This window comes from Anolis sagrei, chromosome 2, assembly GCF_037176765.1.
Source record: "Anolis sagrei isolate rAnoSag1 chromosome 2, rAnoSag1.mat, whole genome shotgun sequence".
In the NCBI taxonomy this organism is placed as follows: Eukaryota; Metazoa; Chordata; class Lepidosauria; order Squamata; family Dactyloidae; genus Anolis; species Anolis sagrei.
Genome location: NC_090022.1, coordinates 219,268,288 through 219,291,658, shown reverse-complemented (window position 1 = coordinate 219,291,658; position 23,371 = coordinate 219,268,288). Strand labels below are relative to the sequence as shown.

General features: G+C 38.8%; 1 protein-coding gene across 3 annotated transcripts in view; it reads left to right on the top strand.

Moving 5' to 3' along the window:
* JAK2 (Janus kinase 2) overlaps window positions 1-23,371 on the top strand; it is a 130,651-nt gene that overhangs the window by 38,192 nt on the left and 69,088 nt on the right. For all 3 annotated transcript variants that reach the window (XM_060762282.2, XM_060762280.2, XM_060762281.2), the window contains one exon: window positions 20,575-20,825. In XM_060762282.2, coding sequence (XP_060618265.2) covers window positions 20,606-20,825 — 220 coding nt within the window. In that variant the 5' untranslated portion in view covers window positions 20,575-20,605. The remainder of the gene's footprint in view (window positions 1-20,574; window positions 20,826-23,371) is intronic.

Here is a 23,371-nt window from a genome sequence, read left to right as displayed (position 1 = left end):
GCATTGAGAGCCCTAACCTTAGGCTGTATGTTAATGGATCTCGAGACCTCTCTGCAGCAGATGCTGACATAACGCCTTTTTATCCACATTGGTTGACGTTAGCTGATGCATGTGAAAACCCATATCCTGTTTTTACATTTTTTGTTAATTTCTTTAAATAATTTACATATGAGTTGGAAAGCTAAAGCCAGCATTTCAAACCAGAGCCCTTTTTGCTGCAAGATTTTAAACTGGCAATTTGTGTGCCATGTAAAATTTAAAGAATGACTACGGAAGCCTCGTATTTGGTAGTTGCCATGGAGAAGTGTTTGGCTCCATATCACCGCTGTGTATGGGAACATTTGCCTCTTTCATATTTTATGAAAGCTCTCCAATTTTTCCTGTTGAGGGCTTGATTATTTTTCTACTCTTGCTCTTTCACACAACTTCAACTTCGTAGATGATATTTCTGTGGTTATTAGTAGAATTGCTCAACGGAGCAATGGGGATTGCTTTGCTAATATGGCCAATTACTGCATTCGTGTCTATAGAGTATCCGTTCTACCGGGACCCAATTACTCTTTGGGAACTCTTAAACAAGCTCATTGATTCATTAGCAGTACTTTTAAGGGATGGCGTTTAATTTTCTACATCAGACAGCAATTGAGAAAAGATAAGACACAGAGTATATTGGAGATCTAGTGACTAAGGGTGCATCATCAGATGCATAGTTATTGAGCAATGTGTTTTTATACATTGTGCATGTTAGGACTATATAGATTGTGAAGTTTGGGAATTTCAGCACAGAAAGTACTGATAGTTAGAATTATATTGCTAGTGCAGACTATGCACAGAACTATTTCTGATAAGTAAGTCACACATGTAAAGGAAAACCGTGACATGCTTCAGAAGGGTGCAGAAAATGTCCTGAAAGCATTTATATGGGAAAGGTTACTATGTGGGATAGGAATTTATGATTGGGATAGGAGAGATGAGATATAGTACATGTTGAGCATCCTTTCGTCAAAATTCCAGAATACTCTGAAAGCCAAGCTTTCTACGTGAGCGCCATCTTGGCTTTCCGATGATTCAGTGCACACCAGGTTTGTTGCATGTGCAAAATTATTTAAAAATACTATGGATAAAATGACCTTCAGGCTCTATAAGGTGTCTATAAAACATAATTGAATTCTGTGTTTAGATAAATGGGTCCTATTTCATTATGTAGATGCAAAATTTTGTGAAAATAACGCTGAATCCCAAACACTTTTGGCCCCAAGTATTTTGGATTAGAGATACTCAGCCAGTATATACTAAATAGGTAAAAGTAAAGATTTTCCCCTGATATTAAGTCCAGTTGTGTCCGACTCTAGGGGTTGGTGCTCATCTCAATTTCTAAGCCGAAGAACCAGTGTTGTCTGTAGACACCTCCAAGGTCATGTGGCCAGCATGACTGCATGGAGCGCTGTTACCTTCCTGCCGAAGCAGTACCTATTGATCTACTCACATTTGCAAGTTTTCAAACTGCTAGGTTGGCAGAAGCTGGAGCTAACAGCGGGAGCTCATGTTGTTCTCCAGATTAGAACCTACGACCTTTCGATCAGCAAGTTCAGCAGCTCAGCGGTTTAACCCACTTCGCAACCAGGGGCTCTTATATGTAGAATATATTATTAGTTTGTTTACAGTCTGTCTATTTCCAAAGATATGTCTTAGGGTGTTTATATATATGTATATGCATGTGTTTGTGTACACACACACATACCACCACCACCACCACCACCTTAATACATATCTTTGGGAATAGACAGACTGTAAACAAACTAATAAAATGCCAAAAACCTTTAAAAACATGGTGATGCGTATCTGATATACAATTAGAATATTTAATATAGCAAATAACAGTCCTGGTTTCTGAGGAAAATTGAAGAATAGATCCATAATGATGCTACTGAATAGAAAACTCCATCTGCATAGTTCTGCTGGATTTAACCATTGCCTAAGTGATCATGCAGAAGCAGTGTACACATGTTATCGATCGTGCTATTGATGGGGAAATTGTGCTGGATCTCTTCTTTGTGTTGATTCTAGACATTAATTTCCATTGAGTGACCTTGAGCTAGTACCATAACATCATGGATTCAGAGTTTTAATTTTAACCTTTTCCAAAATGGTAAATGGATTATCATTGCAAGGATTTTTAATTTTGCCTCTTCTCATTGAGATCTAGGAATTTAGTTAACAGAAGCCTCTAGTCTTATAGATTATGCATTAATATTGCTGTACTTATAAAGGATACAGATTTTAAATAACCTAGAATGCTTCTGGAACATAGCCATACAGCCTGGAAAACTCACAGCAACCCAGTGTTGCTGGCCATGAAAGACTTTGAAAACACAACCTAGAAGATGCCTCCACTGCAGCCCAGGAAAACAGTTGATACTTCTACCAGGTGTTCAGTGAAGGTCATGTCTTAGTATCTTTCATGGAGGATTGAGATGAATATGTGTAGCTGAGAACAAGTAAAGATATGTTACAACTATTTTTAGATATTGCTTGATAACATGTCGTGTCCTAGTCTCATTAGTACAAGTAGTAAATCCAAATGAGTTAGAAAGGCCAACTGAGATATTTCTATCTCTGTGGAAATGTATTGGAAGAGTCTCCTTGGTACAGAGTAATAGTTCTGGAGGAGTAATCCTGAATTTTTTTTCCCAGGTGTAATCTTTCTTGCAGTCTTTAGCTAAACAAAAGAGTACATAAATTTGCGCTCTTTTCATTCAATGAAAGCATGGGATTGAATTGAAAGGGTTGAGGTCAGCAAATACTAACTGGATGCCCTCCAAATATCCACTGTGTAATTGGAAGGGTACAAAACGGTCTTTATGCAACCTTGGCGGCTGAAAAGCAGACAAGACCGGGGTCTGTTCTTTGGCTGTACCTTCCACTTGTAGTGGCCTGTATATTTGAAGCTGTCTCGCCACCCGAACACGGATCTTTTGGGCAGAAGTTGATTAGGAGTCATGACTGGTTCTGAAATGCTGAAAAAAGCAGCTGCATGATTCTTCAAGGGAAGGGCATGCTCCATACTCCATTGGGATGAAGCAGTTGGTTCTACACAAAAGGGAGCATGGATATCAGGATTTTCTTGGCAAGATTTGTTTAGAGGGACTTTACCTTTGCCTTCCTCTGAGGCTGACAGATTGCGATTTGCCAAGGCTCATCCAATATGTTTCCATGAGTGAGCACTTCAGGGGACTGCATTAGGTTTCTAGGTTGCATTTCCCCCCATCCAGTGCATTATAAAGAACTACGGCGCCATTGGTAAGATAATATTATGGATTAATTTCTTGAATATTGAGTGTTATATGTTTATTGTTTGAACTTTTTGAGAACCAATGCTCAAAAGTTAAGATGTTTGTTTGTTTGTTTTTGGAGAAAAATGGTTGGATAGTTTCTCTTCTTCCTCTCTTCAGTAATATTTGAACTTTAGGTTCATCTAGTGGATATTGTAGCAATTGCTTTCCAACAGAGAAATCAGATTATGCCAGGAAACATGTAAATAACATAACTGAATTCGTTACTTTATAGCAGGGGTCTTCAAACTTTTTAAACCCCTCCTATAAAGTATAGTCCCTCAAACAGTTGAAGGGCCGGATTATAATTTGAAAGAAAACCATGAATGAATTCCTATACACACTGCACGTATCTTATTTGTAGTGCAAAAAACACATTAAAACAACACAATAATTAAAATGAAGAACAATTTTAACAAATACAAACTTATTAGTATTTCAATGGGAAGTGTGGCTCTGCTTTTGGCTGATGAGATAGGATTGTTGTTGTTGTGTTCTTTCAAGTCATTTCAGACTTAGGTTGACCCTAAGTGAGGGCCGGGTAAATGACCTTGGAGGGCCGTATCTGGTCCCTGGGCCTTGGTTTGAGGACCCCTGCTTTATAGTATAGTTTCCAGACCAGCTTACCTGTCCAAATATATCTCCCTCTGTGGACCATCCCAGAGGTTAAGATTGTCTGGGGGAAGGTTATTAGAGGATGGGCCAGATCAGAAAGTCAGGGAGGCGAAATGAAAGGCTTAATTTACAGAATAAAGGGAAAAGATAAATATAAGGAATTAAACAAGATTATCCTCAAGATTGAACAATCGTAATAAGTACAGCAAAATTTGTAAACTGTTCCCGGGGAGGAGCGGAAGGGAGGAAGAAAGAGGAGCAATGTTGTAAACATGTGTAACTAATGGAAAATGTTTTGAATGTTTGTTTAATTTTTTGTAGCACTATTCATAGTAATTTTGAAAATAAAAGCCAAAAAACCTGCACAATTAACAAAAAAAGAGAGATTTTCTGGGGAGGCCCTGCTCTCAGTCCTACTTCCTTTGCAGGTGTAATTGGTGGGGACGAGACACAGGGCCTTCTCAGTGCTGGCCCCTTGGTTGTGGAACAGATCAGCCACCTCCCTCCTGACCTTCAGGAAAAAACTAAAAACATGGATAAAAATATTCACTGCCATAATAATAACAATAACAATAATAATAATAATAATAATAAGCTTTTGGATAAAAAATATTCACTGCAATAATGTGAATAGAGAATAGTGCAATGACAACTGGAACGACCTTGGACTATGATATTGGATTGTGTGGTTTTAAAATTGATTTTAATGTTTGATATGTTTTTAGCAGTTGTTTTTAATGTATAGGTTTATTTGTGATGTATGTTTGTATGGCATCGAATTGCTGCTGATATACATGTGAGCCGCTCCGAGTCTCCTTCGGGGTGAGAAGAGCACGGTACAAATAGGGCAAATAATAAACAATATAGAGAAAAATCATGAGGATAGGCCCATGAAGTACTTTATTGTTGCCCTGTGGTTAAGATAAAACAGCGTGATGGTGTTTGTCTATCAAAAGTCGTATTTATGAGTAAAAATTTGAAATATCAGCTACAAGAATGTTGTTTGTATAGTTCTGTTTGGACGACTACAGTTGTTCTCATCCTATAAATGGTAAGTAGATAGTTCTCTTTCCTATTCTGGCCACAGTTTCTAGGACTCATTGGTAGAACCTTGAGCTTTGGAGTACTGTCAGAGGCATGCTTGTTTCAAGAAATTGTATATTAGAAAGGGTTTTTCTCTACTGTCCTAAATAAAAGTGTAAGCTACACTAAACTCACTAAGATATATATCTGAATAGAAGTGCGTTTGGGTTTTACAATTGTGGGTTTAAATTTTTGAAAAAGTTGAAAATATGTTTATTGGAATTTTTATTTGAATGTGACTAGCATCCAAGTTTACAGGTTTAGCTTTTAAAAGTTAAAGTTTCCCACTGACATTAAGTCTAGTCGAGTCTGACTCTGGGGGGATGGTGCTCATCTCCGTTTCTAAGCTGAAGAGCCGGGGTTGTCCATAGACACGTCCAAGGTCATGTGGCCAGCATGACTGCATGGAGCGCCGTTACCTTCCTGCAGAAGGGGTACCTATTGATCTACTCATAATTGCATGTTTTCAAACTGCTAGGTTGGCAGAATCTGGGCCTAATAGCGGGAGCTCACCCCACTCCTGGATTAGAACCACTGTAAATATGTGGGAAGCATACACACACACCATTTCTGGCAAGAAGGGGAAATTCTTTCTTTTATATATATTTTACTATGCCACCTTCTGCCATCGATAAACCTATATGCATTCGTAGTCACCAGGCAATGGTGCTGATAAAGGGGAGAAAGAAGAATAAACCTTGCAGAAACTCAGCACCTTAGGGTTCACACCATGAAATATGCTATCTCTGTCTCTGTCACCTTTCTTATATTTGTTTGTTGCAGGGTTCAATTTTTAAATGTCTGTATATGTCTCTTTGATGTATAACCCAATACTGTAGTCAGTATGTAGCTTCAAAACCATTTCCAGCCGACTTTCAGGAAGGTAACTTCAGTCTTGTAACTTGTCCCAAGACTTCAATATATCAGTTGAAACAAAGAAATGTTTAATTATGAATTCTTGTGCACATAAAGCATATTTGTTACACAGTACTTTACTTCAGTTCCACTTGGATATTGTTACATCTGTCTTTTACTCTTGTGGATACATAAAATCAGTACTTTCAGAACAGTATAACTTATGTCAACTTGGTTAGGTAACTTCCTTTGCTTTCAAATGTAATTCCTTTTCATCCTTCTGACTCTTATAGTAATTTCTTTCCATCAATATTCTGACTGCAACTTATTCTCAAAGAATTCTCTGTCTCCTAGTTCCACCTGACTGAGGACTTAGACTCAAATTAGTCTCTTATTATTTCAGTACCACAACTGAAGGTATAATCCTATACAAGGATCTTCTTCCCTCTAGCTCACTAATTAGAGATTAATCCTAGATGTTCCCTTTATTACTTTAGTATCACAGCTGAAGACTCAAACTTAAACTAGGAACCTCTTCACTCTAGCTCCCCTGTCTAGAGACTCACTCATTTTTAAAATGTCTCCTCTTTTCTTCTCAGTTAGCTCCACCCCTTTTGCCTGCTAGCCACTCTAAAATGGATACATTTCTATTGCAGAGGCTTCACAACCATGGCAATACATCGAACAATCATATGCAGCTAATTCTTGCCTGCCTTTGTCATAATATCAACATTAATAAACATAGACAAAACCTCCGTTATAATTAGTCTTTCCATTATAACCAGTTGGTCAGAAAGTTCAGAAGCTCCGTGATTTAACCCACTGCATCACCAGCTTTTATAAAAAGAAAAAAAGAAGGCACTATATAATAACTTGAAGAGCTGCTTGCATTTCTATGCTTTCTACATACAGTAATGTGCAAAACGCTGTTTGGTTTTAAAATTCATCAAGATTATATCTGTATTTTCAAGAATGTTTTTCAAATACATTGAATTTATTTCTCATTAGCCAGAAAAGGCTTCTAGAACGCTGAACCAAGCATCGTTTTATGTGAGTTAAAAAAAATGCAGACTCCATTATTCTCTCTGGCAAATATTTTACTGTGGGCTCTTGGTATCCACTGAGACTTGGCTCCCTGGATGGGACCCAAATCTCATTTATATACAACGGCGCAAGAAAATAGCATCCCTTAGCTAAGATAGCAAATTCAAGATTTGCTTTTTTGAAACTTAATGCAAAACTTTTTTTCAAGTGTGAATAGTTGAATCATGTAAAATCTGTGGATAGGGAGAGCTGACTATACTTTTTTTGTTCAGCAGTGTAAATCTATGCACAGTATCATAATATAAAGAAACGTGTTATCAGTTGTTTCCTCCTTTCTTTTAGACTCAAAAAGTCAGACCTTACCTTGTGAAACATTAGCTTTTGCAGCTCCTTGCAGTGAAGAAGAAATCAAAGTTTTTCCTTCTCTTCTTTGTGTATAAAGTGGGAGTGAACAGAGCTGAAAATTCAGAGCTGCACCTACTGAGTTTTCAGTCCTCTGGACCATTGTGGATCAGACTTTGGAGTGACACAGAATTGAAAGTGACCTTAGAGTGAAGATTAGATAATTGTTGTGCAGCCTGTTCTCGTCCTTCCTTGAGCATAATTTCCATTCTATCTGGTGACCCTTGTTTCCAAATAGCTGCGCAAAGGGTTGCAACTCCAGATGCCATTTCTTATATAACACGTTGAAGGTATTTCTTTTGTAAAGACAGCCAGAATGAGTTCAGTGCCCTTTCTTTTAAAGCCAGAGTTGCAATCTCTTGATCTGTTCTGTCTGTGGCATGTTTACTCTTGTGTGACTCCTAGCCAAGTCAGGCTAACCATGTATGCGGATTTTGACATAGTGTCTACTGCAGCCTTTTCAATTAGTTGCCCTCAACCCACGCATATCCAGGATTGTTAGCCATCATAGCAGCGCTGTGTTTAATAATAGAGCTGTCTTTTTGCCTTATTTCTTTATAACTGGCAGATCATTAAAATATACTGTATATGCTTGAGTATAAGCTGACCCAAGTCTAAGCCGAGGCACCTAATTTTACCACAAAAAACTGTGAAAACGTATTGATTTGAGTATAAGCCGAGGGTGGGGAATGCAGCAGCTACTGGTAAATTTCAAAATAAAAATAGATACCAATAAACTTACATTAATTGAGGCATCAGTAGGGCTGAGGTTTAGCACAGCTAGTAAAATGACCAACCGAAAGTTTGCTAGTTTGAAGCCCCGGGTCGGCATGAGCTGCCGACTATCAAGCCCAGGTTACTGTTGACCTAAGCCATTTGAAAACAGCTTGTACTGTAATTAGAGAAATTAGGTACTGCTAAAACAAGCAGGGAAGGTATTTTACAAAACTATAAAATGAAAAAGGCCAGAAAATGCTGGCGACCAAAAAGAATAAAGAGGAAATCTTGATGGCTCTTCGTCATAGAGGATGGAGCGACAGCACCTCCCCTGTGGGCGGATTTAGAGCACAGCCTTCCAAGGCGCTGACATCAACACAACATACCTCCTTTCTGTCTGTTCTGTCCTTGTATCTCCAAATTTAATGTTTGCCGTGTATGTGTACTGTGATCCGCCTTGAGTCCCCTTGGGGAGATAGGGCAGAATATAAATAAAGTGTTTTTGTTGTTGTTGTTGTTATTATTATTATTATTATTATTATTATTAGGTTAAATGTTTTTGAATATTTACCGTATTTCAAAGAAAAACAATAAACTAGCTCTGTAAGTGGAAAAGTAGGGTCAACAAAAACAATATGGTTTCAACAATAACATGATGATGATGATGATGATGATGATGGTGGTGGTGATATAACTTCATTTGTATCCCGTCCTATCTCCATTGCAGATTTCAGACATAAAACTTGTTAATTTTTATAAGGCTGGTGTTGCATTCACTTACAAGAGCTTATTGGGCTTAATAGCTGAAACTGATATCCTGAGTTCTGGCACTCAAATGGTTTCTATACTTATTTTTAAGATAAATGAAAGCAAATAATTATTTGTTTCACACAAGTATATTGTTGCGAAATGCATCAACTCTTTCATAGCCTTTTTTTGATAGTTCCAGAAAACTGGATTGCAAATGAGGCCAGAAATTTGGAAGGAACTGTTCCTTCAACTTTTATAAGCTTTCCATCCCCTGCTGCTGGGAGCCTCTCTAGACAGTAAACATTAACTGAAAATGGATATCTAATTTCGTTTTTGCTTCATCAGGAACAGGAAAATATTCATGGAAACTATGCTATAAATCTTTCCAGTGTTCCTTCCTCCTAAGTGCAACCAAGAACATTTGTGAGGTTTGGAACTGGCTCATGGTTTGGGTTCAGTAGATGATGGTGATGCCACAGTTCCAACTTTTTCATCAGGTCTTTGATTTTGTCTTCAACGTGAAAACTTCATTTTTTTCTCTTTGCAGATTTCAGGCGAGCTATTTAAATGGGTGAAAGTATCTGACAAATATGCTAATTTTACTAATCAGTTAAAAAATCTGTCAAATGATAACTGCAGTGACATTGCAGATCCATGAGGAAAAATAAATATTTGGTCTCTCAATCTCCGGAACGAAATAAAACATTACCGTGTGATGACCTGTTAACTTTACAACATAGCAGATGTTGGTGATATTCATTTTCCATATCGTTTCAAAGCTGCACAAAAAGTCTTAAATTCAGTCATTTGCATGCATATGTATGCAATGTTCGTTTGTGGGATTAACATAACTCAAAAACGACTGGACTAATTGACACTAAATTTGGACACAATACACATACCAGGCCAACGAGTGACCATCACTCATAAAAACACAGCAGAAGAGACTTAAAAAGCCAAAAAACCCATTACAACACATGCGCAAAACCACATATATACACATAGATACGCACCCAAAACACATATACACAGATTGGGCCACAGTAACACATGGCAGGGGACGGCTAGTGTGTGTGTGTGTATATATATATATATATAGGACAACTTTGACTGTTATAGTTTTTTGGTATCTGCTTAGCAACTAGAGTTTCCCTGTATATGCAGCAATGGTATCAGGTTATTTATTTATTTACAGCATTTATATACCGCTTTTATCACCCTGAGGGGAGACTCAAAGTGGTTTACAGAGTCATTCAGCAGTGGAACTCTCTGTCCAGGGTGTGGTGGAGGCTCCTTCTTTGGAAGCTTTTAAACAGAGGCTGGATGGTCATCTGTCAGGGGTGCTTTGAATATTCCTGCTTCTTGGCGGGGCGTTGGACTGGATGGCCATGAGGTCTCTTCCAACTCTATGATTCTATTATTATTATTATTATTATTATTTATTATATTTGGATGGAGTTATACTTAAAAATGTACTTCTTCTGAATTACATAAAAATTCAACTTAAGAACAAATCTACAACACCATTACTGTTCTTAGTTTGAGGGTTGCATGTACACTGGATCACATATAGCAATTCTGTTATAATTGAACAACTCTCTTTGTACTATTTTACTTGATTTGCTTCCTCAGCCACCTGCTGGTGCACTATATTTGAAAATTTAGCATTGAACCAAACTTTTTAAAAAAAAAGTCTTGCTATTAAACAGCTGGAAATGACCGAGAACTTACTCTGAGAACTGCAGAAACTGGGCAGGTGGTTATGCTCTTTCTGCAGTTGCAATTTTGTGACAGCTGAACTGAAGAAGGGTTCAGCTTGCGCAACAAAGCCGCAGGGATAGAGCAAGAATATAAAGTCTCAAATCTAGTTCAATGGTTGGCTTTCCATAAAACAATCTGGATAACAGCAGTTTATAGAATGTCTTAAATGCCTTGGTCCTGAAATAATAGATTTTGCTTTCAGGAGCTTGATGAAAACATTATTCCTTTCCCTCCCCTCCTCCCCCATACACATGATATTTGACCCTAAAGTTTTGTCCAGATGTAGAACCTATGTGTTCTTCTAGGGCAGAGTTTTCCAACCATTCTGTGTTAGTGACACACATTTTAGACCTGCATCGTTTCGTGATACAATAATTCAGTTTTAAATGCACACCAGAAGTTAAACCAACCTTTATCATAGATGTGGACACACACATAAATTGTAATAATGAAATGAATGGATACACATTATATCTCATTAAAAAAATTCATTTATATTTTTGAAATATATGATATGTTGCTTATTTCACATAGTCATGAAGGTTTCTCATCACATTTATGCAGCCAACACACAACTGCAACTGACACAGTAACATGCTGAGACTCACAGTCTAGAAAGCTCTGGTCTAGGGTAAGGAAGGGCTTACATTTTACATACATCATTTTAATCTGTACAGGAATTGCATAGGAATACAAATGTGAGTGGAAGATGAGTTAGATATAGTATATCCCCCCCCCATTGCCAATTTTTGCTCTAAATTCTCAGCATGAGTCAGTAGTCATGGTCATGCAAATTCTCTTCCCATCTCCAAATTTGAGCTGCAGCTTTACTCTTCCTTGAACATGTCTGTTATATAGAATTTGTTCATGTTTTACATGATTCCCCTTTCTCTAAGGCAGTGGTTTCCAACCTTTTTTTTTAACCAGAGACCACTTTGACCAGGGACTACTTTCCAGTATTAGTACCAAAAGGGTTACGAATCAGTTTTTGGTCAACTTTAGATTTGGTTTGGTTATTTGGGGTGCTGATTCAGAAAATTGCATTGGATAGACCACATCATTTTAGTCCCTGATGCAGAACATATGCTATCTATTAGTTGCTATCTGCTTGCCCACAGAAAACCATATTTAATAATCTAGATCTGATGTGGTCTGTCCAATGCAATTTTCTGAATCATCACCAAGGTGCCCCCGCTTCCAGGTGCCACACGAAACGGCTCTGCTCAGGGGTAGGGAGGAGGAGGAGAAGCAGCCATCAGGAGGCTTGTTGTCGCGCCTTTCGTGGATAGTCAACCTCTCCCTTCCTGACATCCCTGTTGCCTCGACACTATAAGAGGGTTTTGTGAGACCAGTCGCTCTCGTTGCAGCAGTGTAGAAGGTGAGGCCATGGACCACTGGCGATCCATCGACCATGGATTGGGAACCACTGCTCTAAGGGGATGATCATTACACTGAAAGTGTAACCACACTGCATAGTTAGTCATAGCCATTTCATATCACGTTAGTTGTCATAGCTCTTTTTGGATCTGAAATTTGGTGAGGTTCTTAGACTTCTCTTCTGGCGATATCTAGTATCCTCTTCTGAAGTGAAGCAGAGAATTCTAATTGCCTCACTAAACGCCAAATCCCACAAATCCATCGGATGGAGCTCAGTGGTTGTAATATCAGACTATTGTGATTTCTGTTGGATCTACAGCTTGTCTTGTTCTGTTTGCGATCAATACCTTTGTAATGCACTAATATTTGTATTGGTGGAACACCTCTATCCCAGCAGCTTCCTTATGTCAACTGACAAGCAGTTCCTAGAAAGTTAGTAAGGTCTCTGGTTCATGGACAACTGTGGGAAAGGAGAAAAAATGGTAGGAAATTCGTACCTACTAAATTTTGGTGTAAAAAGAAACATTCATATACCTTGAATCACCTAAACATGCAGGCCGTTAATAGTTTATGGAAAGAATACGATCGAAATTGCAGCTATAGAAGCATCCTTGAGTAGAACCCATAATAGTATACTATTTGGGTTACTGAAACATATTCTTCGTTGAATATGTTCAGAAATTTCAGTGGTTCCAAAATGCTATGACTAGATTGCTGTTTTGAGCGAGTACAGCAAATATCTAACTCCCTCTTACAAGAGTTTCATTAGGGACTGGTTCCAAGACCAATTCAGGGTATTGGCATTGAGCTACAAAGCTCTCTGTGACTTAGGTCCAGACTTTCTGGAGGGAACTATATATTCCTTTTTGTATATGCTCACATTTTGAGGTGCTTAAGGGATGACTTTATCTTGGTCCAGCTACCATCATAGTCCCATTTGGGGAGAAGAAAAAGAAAGGGTCTTCTTGGTAGCTGCTCCTGGACTGCGTTCCTCTTTTCCACAGTCAGCTGGGCTGGCTCTCCTCAATAAAAAGATCAAGATCTTTATTTACAAGTGATTGACTGTTAGGTGTTTGACTGTTAGGAGACTCAGTTTTGAAATGTATATGCTTTTGAATTGTTTTAAATTTGATCTGTTTTTAATAAGATTTATGTAGGGGTTTTAAACTTTTAAATATTACAGTTGGTTTCTCAGCTGCAATTTATTTTACCATATTTTGTGAGGTGTCCTGGTTCTCATGTTGGAAGAAAGGTAGCAAATGAATTCAATGATAAATAAATAAACAAAGATCTACCGTAGGGTTTTTCGTTTAGCTAGTCTAATACAGTTGGTTTGAGCAAATGTATTTCAGGTTTGACACCTGAAATGCGTGGTGATGAATTTGCTTCTACCTTTGAGGGAGAGGGAAAAGAGTCAGAATCATTAATTTTTCCACTCAGGTGAATGTTCTCTGTTTTGTTTGTTTACTAGATGTACCAAGAACAAACAGTAATGGAATTTTGACAGGGTATTTGCTTTAACAAAATAAGCTCCAGTGAAATCATAATCTAATGAGAAATGAGCAAACATCTTTGTTTGGTTTGGATGTGAAGGCGGCTGAACTTCTTTTACATCATGGACCAAAGTCTTTGTGAGCAAAAACCCAAATTCCCAATAAAGAGGCTTTTAAAATGAGGACTGTTAGAATGCTGGCTTTTTATGCAAGTAGAGCATCTGGTTTCCAAACCACTATGGAGTAGTTTTAGGGGAGGTTGTGAGGTCTGTTGGAAACTAGGCAAGTGAGGTTTATAAATCTGTGGAATAGTGTCCAGGGTGGGAGAAAGAACTCTTGCAAGTCTGAGAAGCTGCAAGGCCATTCAGTGCCAATCAAGGTAGTGAATTGCAACATTCACACTTGCCTCAAGCAGTCAAGAGTTCTTTCTCCCACCCTGGACATTATTCCACATATATAAACCTCACTTGCCTAGTTTCCAACAGGCCCCTCAATTTATAAGGATGCCTGCCATAGATGTGAGTGAAATGTTAGTAGAGAATGCTTCTGGAACATGGCCATACAGCCCGGAAAACTCACAGCAACCCAGTGATTCCGGTCATGAAAGCCTTCAATAACACATTTCTAGAAATGCTACCTTTCTAATGGCATTTCTCCATATGATGACATATTCCTCAGATTGTAAGGCAAAATAGCATCAGACTCAAACACAAGATTCTTTCTATGGCTGCAACATGTAGTTGCCAACACAGATACAAAGATGCTTGTATGTCTGGTGGTGTGGTGACTTTTTGATACACATATCTGAGCCAGATAGACTTTGTTTACTTGATTTCATATTGTTATGAACTGAATTGTGCTATCTCGAGTTTAAAAATAGTTTCCACATTTTACGTCAGTTATAAATTTGTAACAGCTTTTGTTTGGAAAATTTCACAATGTGGCTGAAATAGAAAATGGCTGTAACCTGAATTTTTAAGCCACAAATATCTCATTGTTATCATCTTATAGTTTCTCATATTATATTATGAAGTTATAATTGATATTGAGGAGTTGGATTTTTCTGTATTCACTATTTTCTTTAGAAAACCAGCAGGAACTGGGAAACATTGCTGTGAACTTTGGTAAAGCAAGAGGAGGTAAAATGAGAAAGCCTTGCTTGCTGAAATGTTGTATGCCCACAGTTAATTTTAAAATAAACCAAGTGTTTAGATTAAGTTGTCGTCTCCTCCCCACCCCCTTTTCGTGTGTTTACTTTCAGAGGCCTGGTTTGTTTTTGTGGTTTTCCATATTCTGTCAAGCTGTGTGTGTAGAGATAACAGCGATCTTTGCCGTGCAAGGCGTCCATATCTCAGTTATGGCCCGCCTGCCTCTTTAGATAGTCCACTGAGGGCAAACAATGCGTAGTATCAATTAGCAGGAAGATATCCATGTCTTGAATGTTTGTTACCTACATATTCAACACTTGTAGATTGTTTACAAGTTGTTCTCTTGACATGATTTGATGGAAGACTCTAGTAACAAAATTATCAACAAAATGCTTGATCATTAACATTTTCTGTGGAGAGAATTCACTTCTGTCATCACTTTTTTCTTATCTCCTTGTAAGGGAGATGCGGGGATCTCTATTTTAAACATATCTAAAGAGAGAACTTTATTCTAATGGGAATCTGATTTTATCCAGTTCCTTTTGGCAGTTGTGTATAGCAAGTACTTTATGTCTTGTAGCAAAGTCACGTGTTTGGAAGTAATGCCTGCAAAAAATGTAGCTGCAATGGGTCTTCCTGACTCTGCAAAACCACCATACTTTCCCACTGCCCTGACCATCCAAAACTAAATTCCAGCTTTGCCTATGGAAGGCTCTCATAACAACTAAATGGATTCTCAGTGTTTGGAAGAAACTGGGTACTTTGAAATGCCAGATGTCAGGGAGAAACCTGAGGATAACGTTGCACTCATGCCATTCATGTGAAAGTCCGAGAGGCATTTGCCATCTTTTGGTTTAGACAGAGCCTTTGAAATCCTGACTCCTGACTCTGCTTTCTTGAGGGCAAATAATTATTCTTTGAGAAAAAGGACTTAAAAAAAAAAAAAAAAGCCCAACATTGAGGATTTATGCACTGTGCACCCGAGTAAAACAAACTTAAAAGAAAAGATTGCAAGATTCTTTTGCCCCTTCTCTCATCCCCCTCATTTTGCTGCTCTCACTTTCCTCCACCTGTGAATGCTCTCCATGGGATTTGGAATTTGAATTGCATGGGAAGACTGTCGGAAGGGATGATGGGTAGGTATAGAGTAGTGCTTCTCTGACCCCTTCCACACAGCTGAATAAAATCCCACATCTTCTGTTTTGAATATATAGCAGTGTGGACTCAGATAACCCAGTGCAAAACAGATATTGTGGGATTTTCTGCCTTGATATTTTAGGTTATAGGGATGTTTGGAAGGGTCCTCAAACTCTGCTCCTCCAGGTGTTTTGGACTTCAGCTCCCAGAAATTCTAGCCAGTTTACCAGCTGTTAGGATTCATAGAAGCAGAAGTCCACAGCATCTGGAGGAGAAACACTGGTGTAGAGTCATAGTAACATAGAGTCGGAAGTAGACTCATGGGCCATTGAGTCCAACATCCTGCTCAGTGTTGAATCTGTAGCTAAAACATCCCCAGCAAGTGATTCTGCTGCATTGAGCATGAGGTTGGACTTGGTGACCCATATCCTGTTTCTATATGATGCAAGAGCATTTTCCTTCATTGTGCATGTTGAACTACTCCCCAGGTAGGACTTAAATATAGCTATTATATAGTATGTGGCAAGAAACCCTTGGCTGTACTGGTGATGTGCTATGTTGGTTCCAGCTAACAGGAGAAATTGTTAGGTAATGGGAATTGTAGTCCAACACCCATGTTCTAGACTCAATTCCCAAATTCTACAGCAGTAAGTTCCTTGAGAATATAAAGGAAAAGCTAAGTACAGCAAGACCTCTGTAACCATGGAACCAATATCTGGGGTTTCACTTATGGGGAGAAACTGAGGATACCATCCTGGGAATCCCTCCAGTGCAATTCTATGATATGCTGGAACTAGAAGTCATGTTGTTCAATGGACTTCAATCATATTTGTGGTTTCAGGTAATAGCAGTCTAGCTGGGAAGCTATCCCCTGCCAATACAAGGCTCTTACTGCGATACTAATTTCTGTTGCATTAACTTTTCTTAAATATCCAAATTCTTTATCAGGTTTATTTGTTTGCAGACATTAAAATGGAAGATAGTGCTTTATCATTTCACAACCAATGTGTCTCCAAAACCAATGCTAATAGTTTTAGGGAGAAAATTTTCTAAACTAGCTGCAAACACAAATCCAAAATGATTGGACGGGAGTGCTGTTCCATACTGAGATTAATTTTAGCTAAATGTTTTGCATGCAGCTTGTTGCCTTCCCCATTAGACCCATCTGTTTTGTGGGCTCACAGCCAGTGAGGGCAGAGGCCCTTCAACTATTATGATAAAAGTCTTTGAAGAAAAGAGCTGTATTAACCCCTGTCCACTAGGATTTTTAAAAATAAATAAATAAATTTGCATTGTCTGAATTGTGGGAAACTTTGTGCTGGCAGTATATGAAGAGCCAGGGATGGGATTGTGAAAAGGAGAGTTATTGTTTATTCGTTCAATCACTTTCAACTCTTCATGACCTAATGGACCAGCTCACGCTGGAGCTCCCTGTCAACCTTGGCCACCCCCAGCTCCTTCAAGGTCAAACTAGTCGCTGCAAGGATAACATCCATCCATCTTGCCCTTGATCAGCCCCTCTTCCTTTTTCCTTCCATTTTCTCCAGCATCATTATCTCCTTCAAGCTTTCCTGTCTTCTCATGATTGGCCAAAGTACTTCATCTTTGTATTGTCGAAGGCTTTCATGGCCGGAATCACAGGGTTGTTGTAGGTTTTTTCATCTTTGCCTCTAATATCCTTCCCTCCAATGAGCAGTTGGGCTTTATTTCCTGGAGTATGGATTGGTTTGATCTTCTTGTGGTCCAAGGCACTCTCAAAATTTTCCTCCAACACCACAGTTCAAAAGCATCTATCTCCCTTTGCTCAGCCTTCCTTATGGAACCGTTATCCTCAATTAATATTGGGGTCATACTGTATTGATTTGTTTTTTAAAAATCATGTTAAAATTGATTTATTGGCTGTGTTTACTTTAATCAGCCTTGAGCCACATATTAGGAGGAAGATGGGATACAAACTAAGATAAATAAATGAATAAATGCATTTGAGTTGGGTTTGAATGTTTGTTTAGAAAGAGAACCTTGAAAATGTCCTCTGCTCTTGAGAACAATTTCTGAGATCTCCTTTTCAGAATAGCATATGCTTTGTATATACAAAGAAGCTGCTTACATCCTTCTAGGAAACAGTGTGGTCAGCTGAATGATTCATGTGAACTGATTTTAAGAATGAGATCCCTATTAGATAATCCTTTGGAAAGTCAAGTCAGCTTTACGTTTACTGTTTATTTATTTTATTTATTTACTGTATTTGTATACCGCCTTTTTCAGCCTATTGGCGACTCAAGGCGGTTTCCAACAAAACAGTATACATAGTATCACAAAACAATTTAAAACATTACAATTACATAAACCACAACAGAAATAAAAACAACATCATTGGCGTCTCCTTATTGTCAAGCATTGTCCAATTCCATCGTCAGTCATCAGTTTCCTATACCATTTATCCATATCCGTTACTCTGTGTTTGTGAACGCTTGCTCAAACAGCCACGTTTTGACTTGCATCCGAAACGTTAGGAGGGAGGGAGCAGATCTAATCTTTCTAGGGAGGGCGTTCCATAGCCGGGGGGCCACCGCTGAGAAGGCCCTGTCTCTCGTCCCCGCCAAACGTACCTGAGACAAGGACGATCTCAAGGTTCTAGATGGTTCATAAGGGGAGATACGTTCAGACAGATAAGCTGGGCCAGAACTGTTTAGGGCTTTAAAGGTTAAAACCAGCACTTTGAATTGTGCCCAGTAGCAAACTGGCAGCCTGTGGAGCTGGCGCAACAGGGGGGTTGTATACTCCCTGAGAGCCTCTCCAGTTAGCAATCTGGCTGATGTCCATTGGACCAGTTGAAGCTTCCGGACAGTCTTCAAAGGCAACCCCATGTAGAGAGCGTTGCAGTAGTCTATACGGGATGTAACGAGAGCGTGGACTACCGTGGCCAAGTCAGACTTCCCAAGGTACGGGTGCAGCTGGCGCACAAGTTTTAATTGTGCGAATGCTCCCCTGGTCACCGCCGAAACCTGGGATTCCAGGCTCAGCGATGAGTCCAGGATCACACCCAGACTGCAAACCTGCATCTTCAGGGGGAGTGTAACCCCGACCAACACAGGCTGTAACCCTATGCTCTGTTTGGTCTTGCGACTGTTGTTGTTAATTGCCATCAAATCACCTTTGAGAAATCTCCAAGAGTTCCTGTTATCATTTGAGTTCGATATGAATAAATGATGTCAGGAAAGATAGTATAAACCGAGATGCAGTTGGATTGTAGCTCCCATCACCCCAAAGGCAGCCCGCCCAGTTGTGAGAGACTAGGTGAATGGCACATCAACAGCACTGGTGTGTGTGTGCACTGTGAAACCAGTTGGCACCCCTCTTATAAGCAAATTAATTGTATAAGTAAATACAGTAAAATGAGCCATCCTCTGATCCATCCTTTACACTTGATATGGTTGTTAGCAAGATACACAAAGAAACAGGCTAGTGATTCACCCATTATTTGCTTAACAAACAGTTCAAATAATATGCAAACTACATTATAGGGCTTTGGAGAAGTTGAGAACTTCAGCGCTAGAAGTCATATTGAACTTCAGCTGTGCAAGATTCCTTGGCATCAGAGCTAATGGTTAGGAATGAGGAGAAATCTTCTCCAGAGTCATGGGGAGGACTATCCTTCCCCACCCCTCCAGCCCAGGAAGAGCATCCCATGCCTGTTATATATTATTTAAAGCTTTATTACATTGAAGTGTTTTGTTTTTTATGGTGTGAAATTAGCAGTAGTGCTCTAATTTGAGGAAGTCAAGAAATGAATGATCCATACTTCTTAGTTGTTCTTGCTTTGGCTTCCTTTTTGATGCAAAAATGAAACTTGTTGGCCTGATCATTTTGTCAAGCTAAGCATACTTCTAGAAAGAAAGAATTAGAATTCTGAAATGTTAAAAAAAAAACCCCAAAGTTTTAACTCCCAACACACTTCACAGCAGTCAGCATGAGTTTTCAAATTTATTCACAATACTGTTTCCCACCACATGGTGAATTTCAAAAGTGGAAGCATTCTCCAAATCATAATGAAATGTGGGTTTGGAAAATCACTTGAATGGTGTATGTGGGATCGGGGGAATAGCAGTGCTGTGAAGGTGTCGTACTCGACTAAAGTTCTGGAAGCCAGCATATTGAGCTTGATTATATTACTTATCTATATTCCTTATTGACAGGTCAACTGTTTAAGAAAACAGTTGACCTGTCAGATGGTTAAGAACATCTTAAGATGTTAAGAACAGTGGGTTAAAACACTGAGCTGCTGAACTTGTTGACCGAAAGGTCGCAGGTTCAAATCCAAGGAGTGGTGTGAGCTCCCACTGTCAGCCCCGGCTTCTGCCAACCTAGCAGTTCGAAAACATGCAAATGTGAGTAGATCAATATGTACCGCTCCAGCAGGAAGGTAACAACGCTCTATGCAGTCATGCTGGCCACACGACCTTGGAGGTGTCTACGAACAATGCCGGCTCTTCGGCTTAGACATGGAGATGAGCACCAACCCCCAGAGTCAGACACGACTGGACTTAATGTCACGGAAACCTTTACCATTTTTTACATTTGATTTGTTTTATTTTTCATTTTCAGCACTTAGAAACAAAAAAAAATACATATTTGGCAGTACCCTGCTGGGAAAGTACATTACCTAACCTCCCATGAGAACTGTAGATTTGTACTTTAAATGTTGAAGAAGCTTTTAAAGCCCTCATCTGTGACATCTGAATTCTGCTGCATAAAATTATACCTTCTCCAGCATAACAAAACAAATGCAAAATGCTTTAGATTTTCTGTTTATTGAATCTTAATCTAATCTTTAATAAATTATTTTAAAATATTTTGCAGGCAAATGCTTTGAGTAGCACATGAAGACATTATGGCCTGCCTTACGATGACAGAGATGGGAGGGACAGCGTCATCTCCTATTCACCAGAATGGTGGCGTCATTGGGAATTCAACCATTTCCAGACAAACAGAACCACAGCTTCGGGTTTACCTTTATCATTCCCCGGGAAAGACTGAAGGCGATTATTTGGAATTTCCAGCTGGAGATTATGTTGCGGAAGAGATCTGCATTGCTGCTTGTAAGGCTTGTGGTAAGATCATTTTTCTTTCCTTGTTTGGGATTTGGCAATAAGTACAGACAGCTCAGTTGCTGCCTCCTGGGCATCGATTGGGAATATTTAGGCTTGGGTAACAACGGAAAAATTTGTTTCTAAAATCGATTCTTTTTTTGGGGTTTTTTGCGTTTCGATATTTAAAAGAATTCCGAAATTTTCCTTTTAAAAAGTTCGATATTTACAAAATTTCGTAAATGGTAAAAAAATTACAAAACAATAACGAAACAATAACGAATCGATTCGTTAATGGCGGCCGCGATCGCGCAATACGCTAAAAAAACTTCTGAAGCTTCCCTCTCCCTCTGTTGTTCACTGTTGGTGTGATATTATAATTTTTTTTCACTAATTAAACAAAAAACAACTATAAAACTTGCCCCAGACATGCGGAAATAATAATGAAACGACCTCAAACCAATGACGAAACGAATACATAACAAAATACGAAGCATTTACAAAACGAATTGAAATATTCGTTTCGTTTTTAAGTTGCTCCAGAATGGTTCGTTATCGCTTCGTTAACAAAATAAAATAACGAATTTTTAGCGAATTATGAATTAACGAAACGAAACCGCCCAGCCCTAGGAATATTGTATTGCATCTGTTTGAGTTTAGTGCTTCTTTTTACCAATGTGGAGTATTAACTCATCACACTGGTCTCATTTGGACCCATTCTGGGGAACAGCCAGAATAAGAGTTTTCACTTCAGTTTCCAGTTCTACACAGCTCAAATCCCATAACTTAGTTTTTAAAAAATCCAATTTCTTACATCTTTCAAGAAACTATATATATTCCGTAATTGCTTGGATATGTGAGATTGCAAGTATTGTCAAATTCTATTGAGTGTAAGACCTTCTGGCAGAAGTATAACATAGTGTTGGAGGATCTAGAAAATGATCCTAAAGAGGACACTTCTTTAGGTATCACTAGATTCCAGCACAACTTTATAGACAACTTCTGGGAGGAGCATACCATAGAATCAATTGGAGGACCTAGAAAATGCATAGAGAAAACATATTTTTTTTAGATGTGGGTAAATGAAACTTCTTTCCTGGTACTCTTAAAACATTGGTCTTGCTGTATAGACTAATTACAAGTCATCCAGGTTTGTCAAGTGAACTACAGTTTGTCCAACTTAGGACATAAGACTCAACAACGGTTAGTTAAAATGATTACTCTAGAGCAGGAGTCCTCAAACTTTTTAAACAGAGGGCCAGGTCACAGTCCCTCAAACGGTTGGAGGGCCGGATTATAATTTGAAAAAAAAAATGAATGAATTCCTATGAACACTGCACATATCTTATCTGTAGTACAAAAAAACACTTCAAAACAATACAATACTTAAAAAGAACAATTTTAAGAAATATAAACTTATTAGTATTTCAGTGGGAAGTCAGGGCCTGCTTTTGGCTGATAAGTTTGTTGTTGTTGTTGTTGTTGTTTGCTTTCAAGTAGTTTCAGACTTAGGTTGACCCTGAGCGAGGGCCGGGTAAATGACCTTGGAGGGCCGTATCTGGCCCTCAGGCCTTAGTTTGAGGACGCCTGCTCTAGAGGAAGGGTACAACCATGAAGGGTGAACCATATTGGACTAAGGTTCATTCATACACACATATGTGTGTGTGTGTATATGTATATGTATGTATATGTATGTATATATGTATACATGTATATATGTATATATGTATATGAAGCCTTCATGCCCTGAGAAGAAAAAACTGTACACACAAAACAAAGATTTTGAAAGCTATGGCTGTTTTCTGAAAGCATCAATTCTTCATTTATTCCAGCAAGAGCTGATTGTCTCCAATTAAGCAAATTGGAGATGTCCACACCAAATGAAATAAAAAATGCTGATGGATGCTGATGATGTGGTAGGAAGCTTTGCCTCACCATCCCCATCTCACAATTTTTAAACAGCTAAGTGGGAGTCTACATCCATAAACAATAAATACACAAAATTTGTCCAGAGCTCAGGAACTATGCATATTTCCTGTCTGGAGGAAGAGAACAGTTGAATCTCAGAGAAATCCTGAGGCCATTGAGCACTGGAACCTTTTTGTGATCTTCTGCTTCCGATTCCCATGTGTATTTTTTAACTTGGGCAAATGCTTTTATTGATGGAAAAATGCCAAAATTTACTGAAGTGGAAGGTAAAGGTTTTCCCCTGACATTAAGTACAGTTCTGTGTGACTGAGGGTTGGTGCTCATCTCCATTTCTTAGCCAAAGAGCCAGCGTTATCTGTAGACACCTCCAAGGTCATGTGGCCAGCATGGAGCGCCACTGAAGTGGAAGGGGTGCCCAATTTCAAAGTGGGAAGGCAATTATAAGACTAGCTGAGTTGTACACTAATGTACTAAGGAACTTCCTGATGAACTTCTAGCAACTTTGGACATCATAATTTATAACCAGTGAGGTTCTGTCAGACTGAGCATAGGGAAATGTTAATAAAACCATAGAATTGTGGTTGAAAAGGGGCCCCAAGCGCACTTAGATAAACCACTTCCTGATGCAGGAAATGTACAAT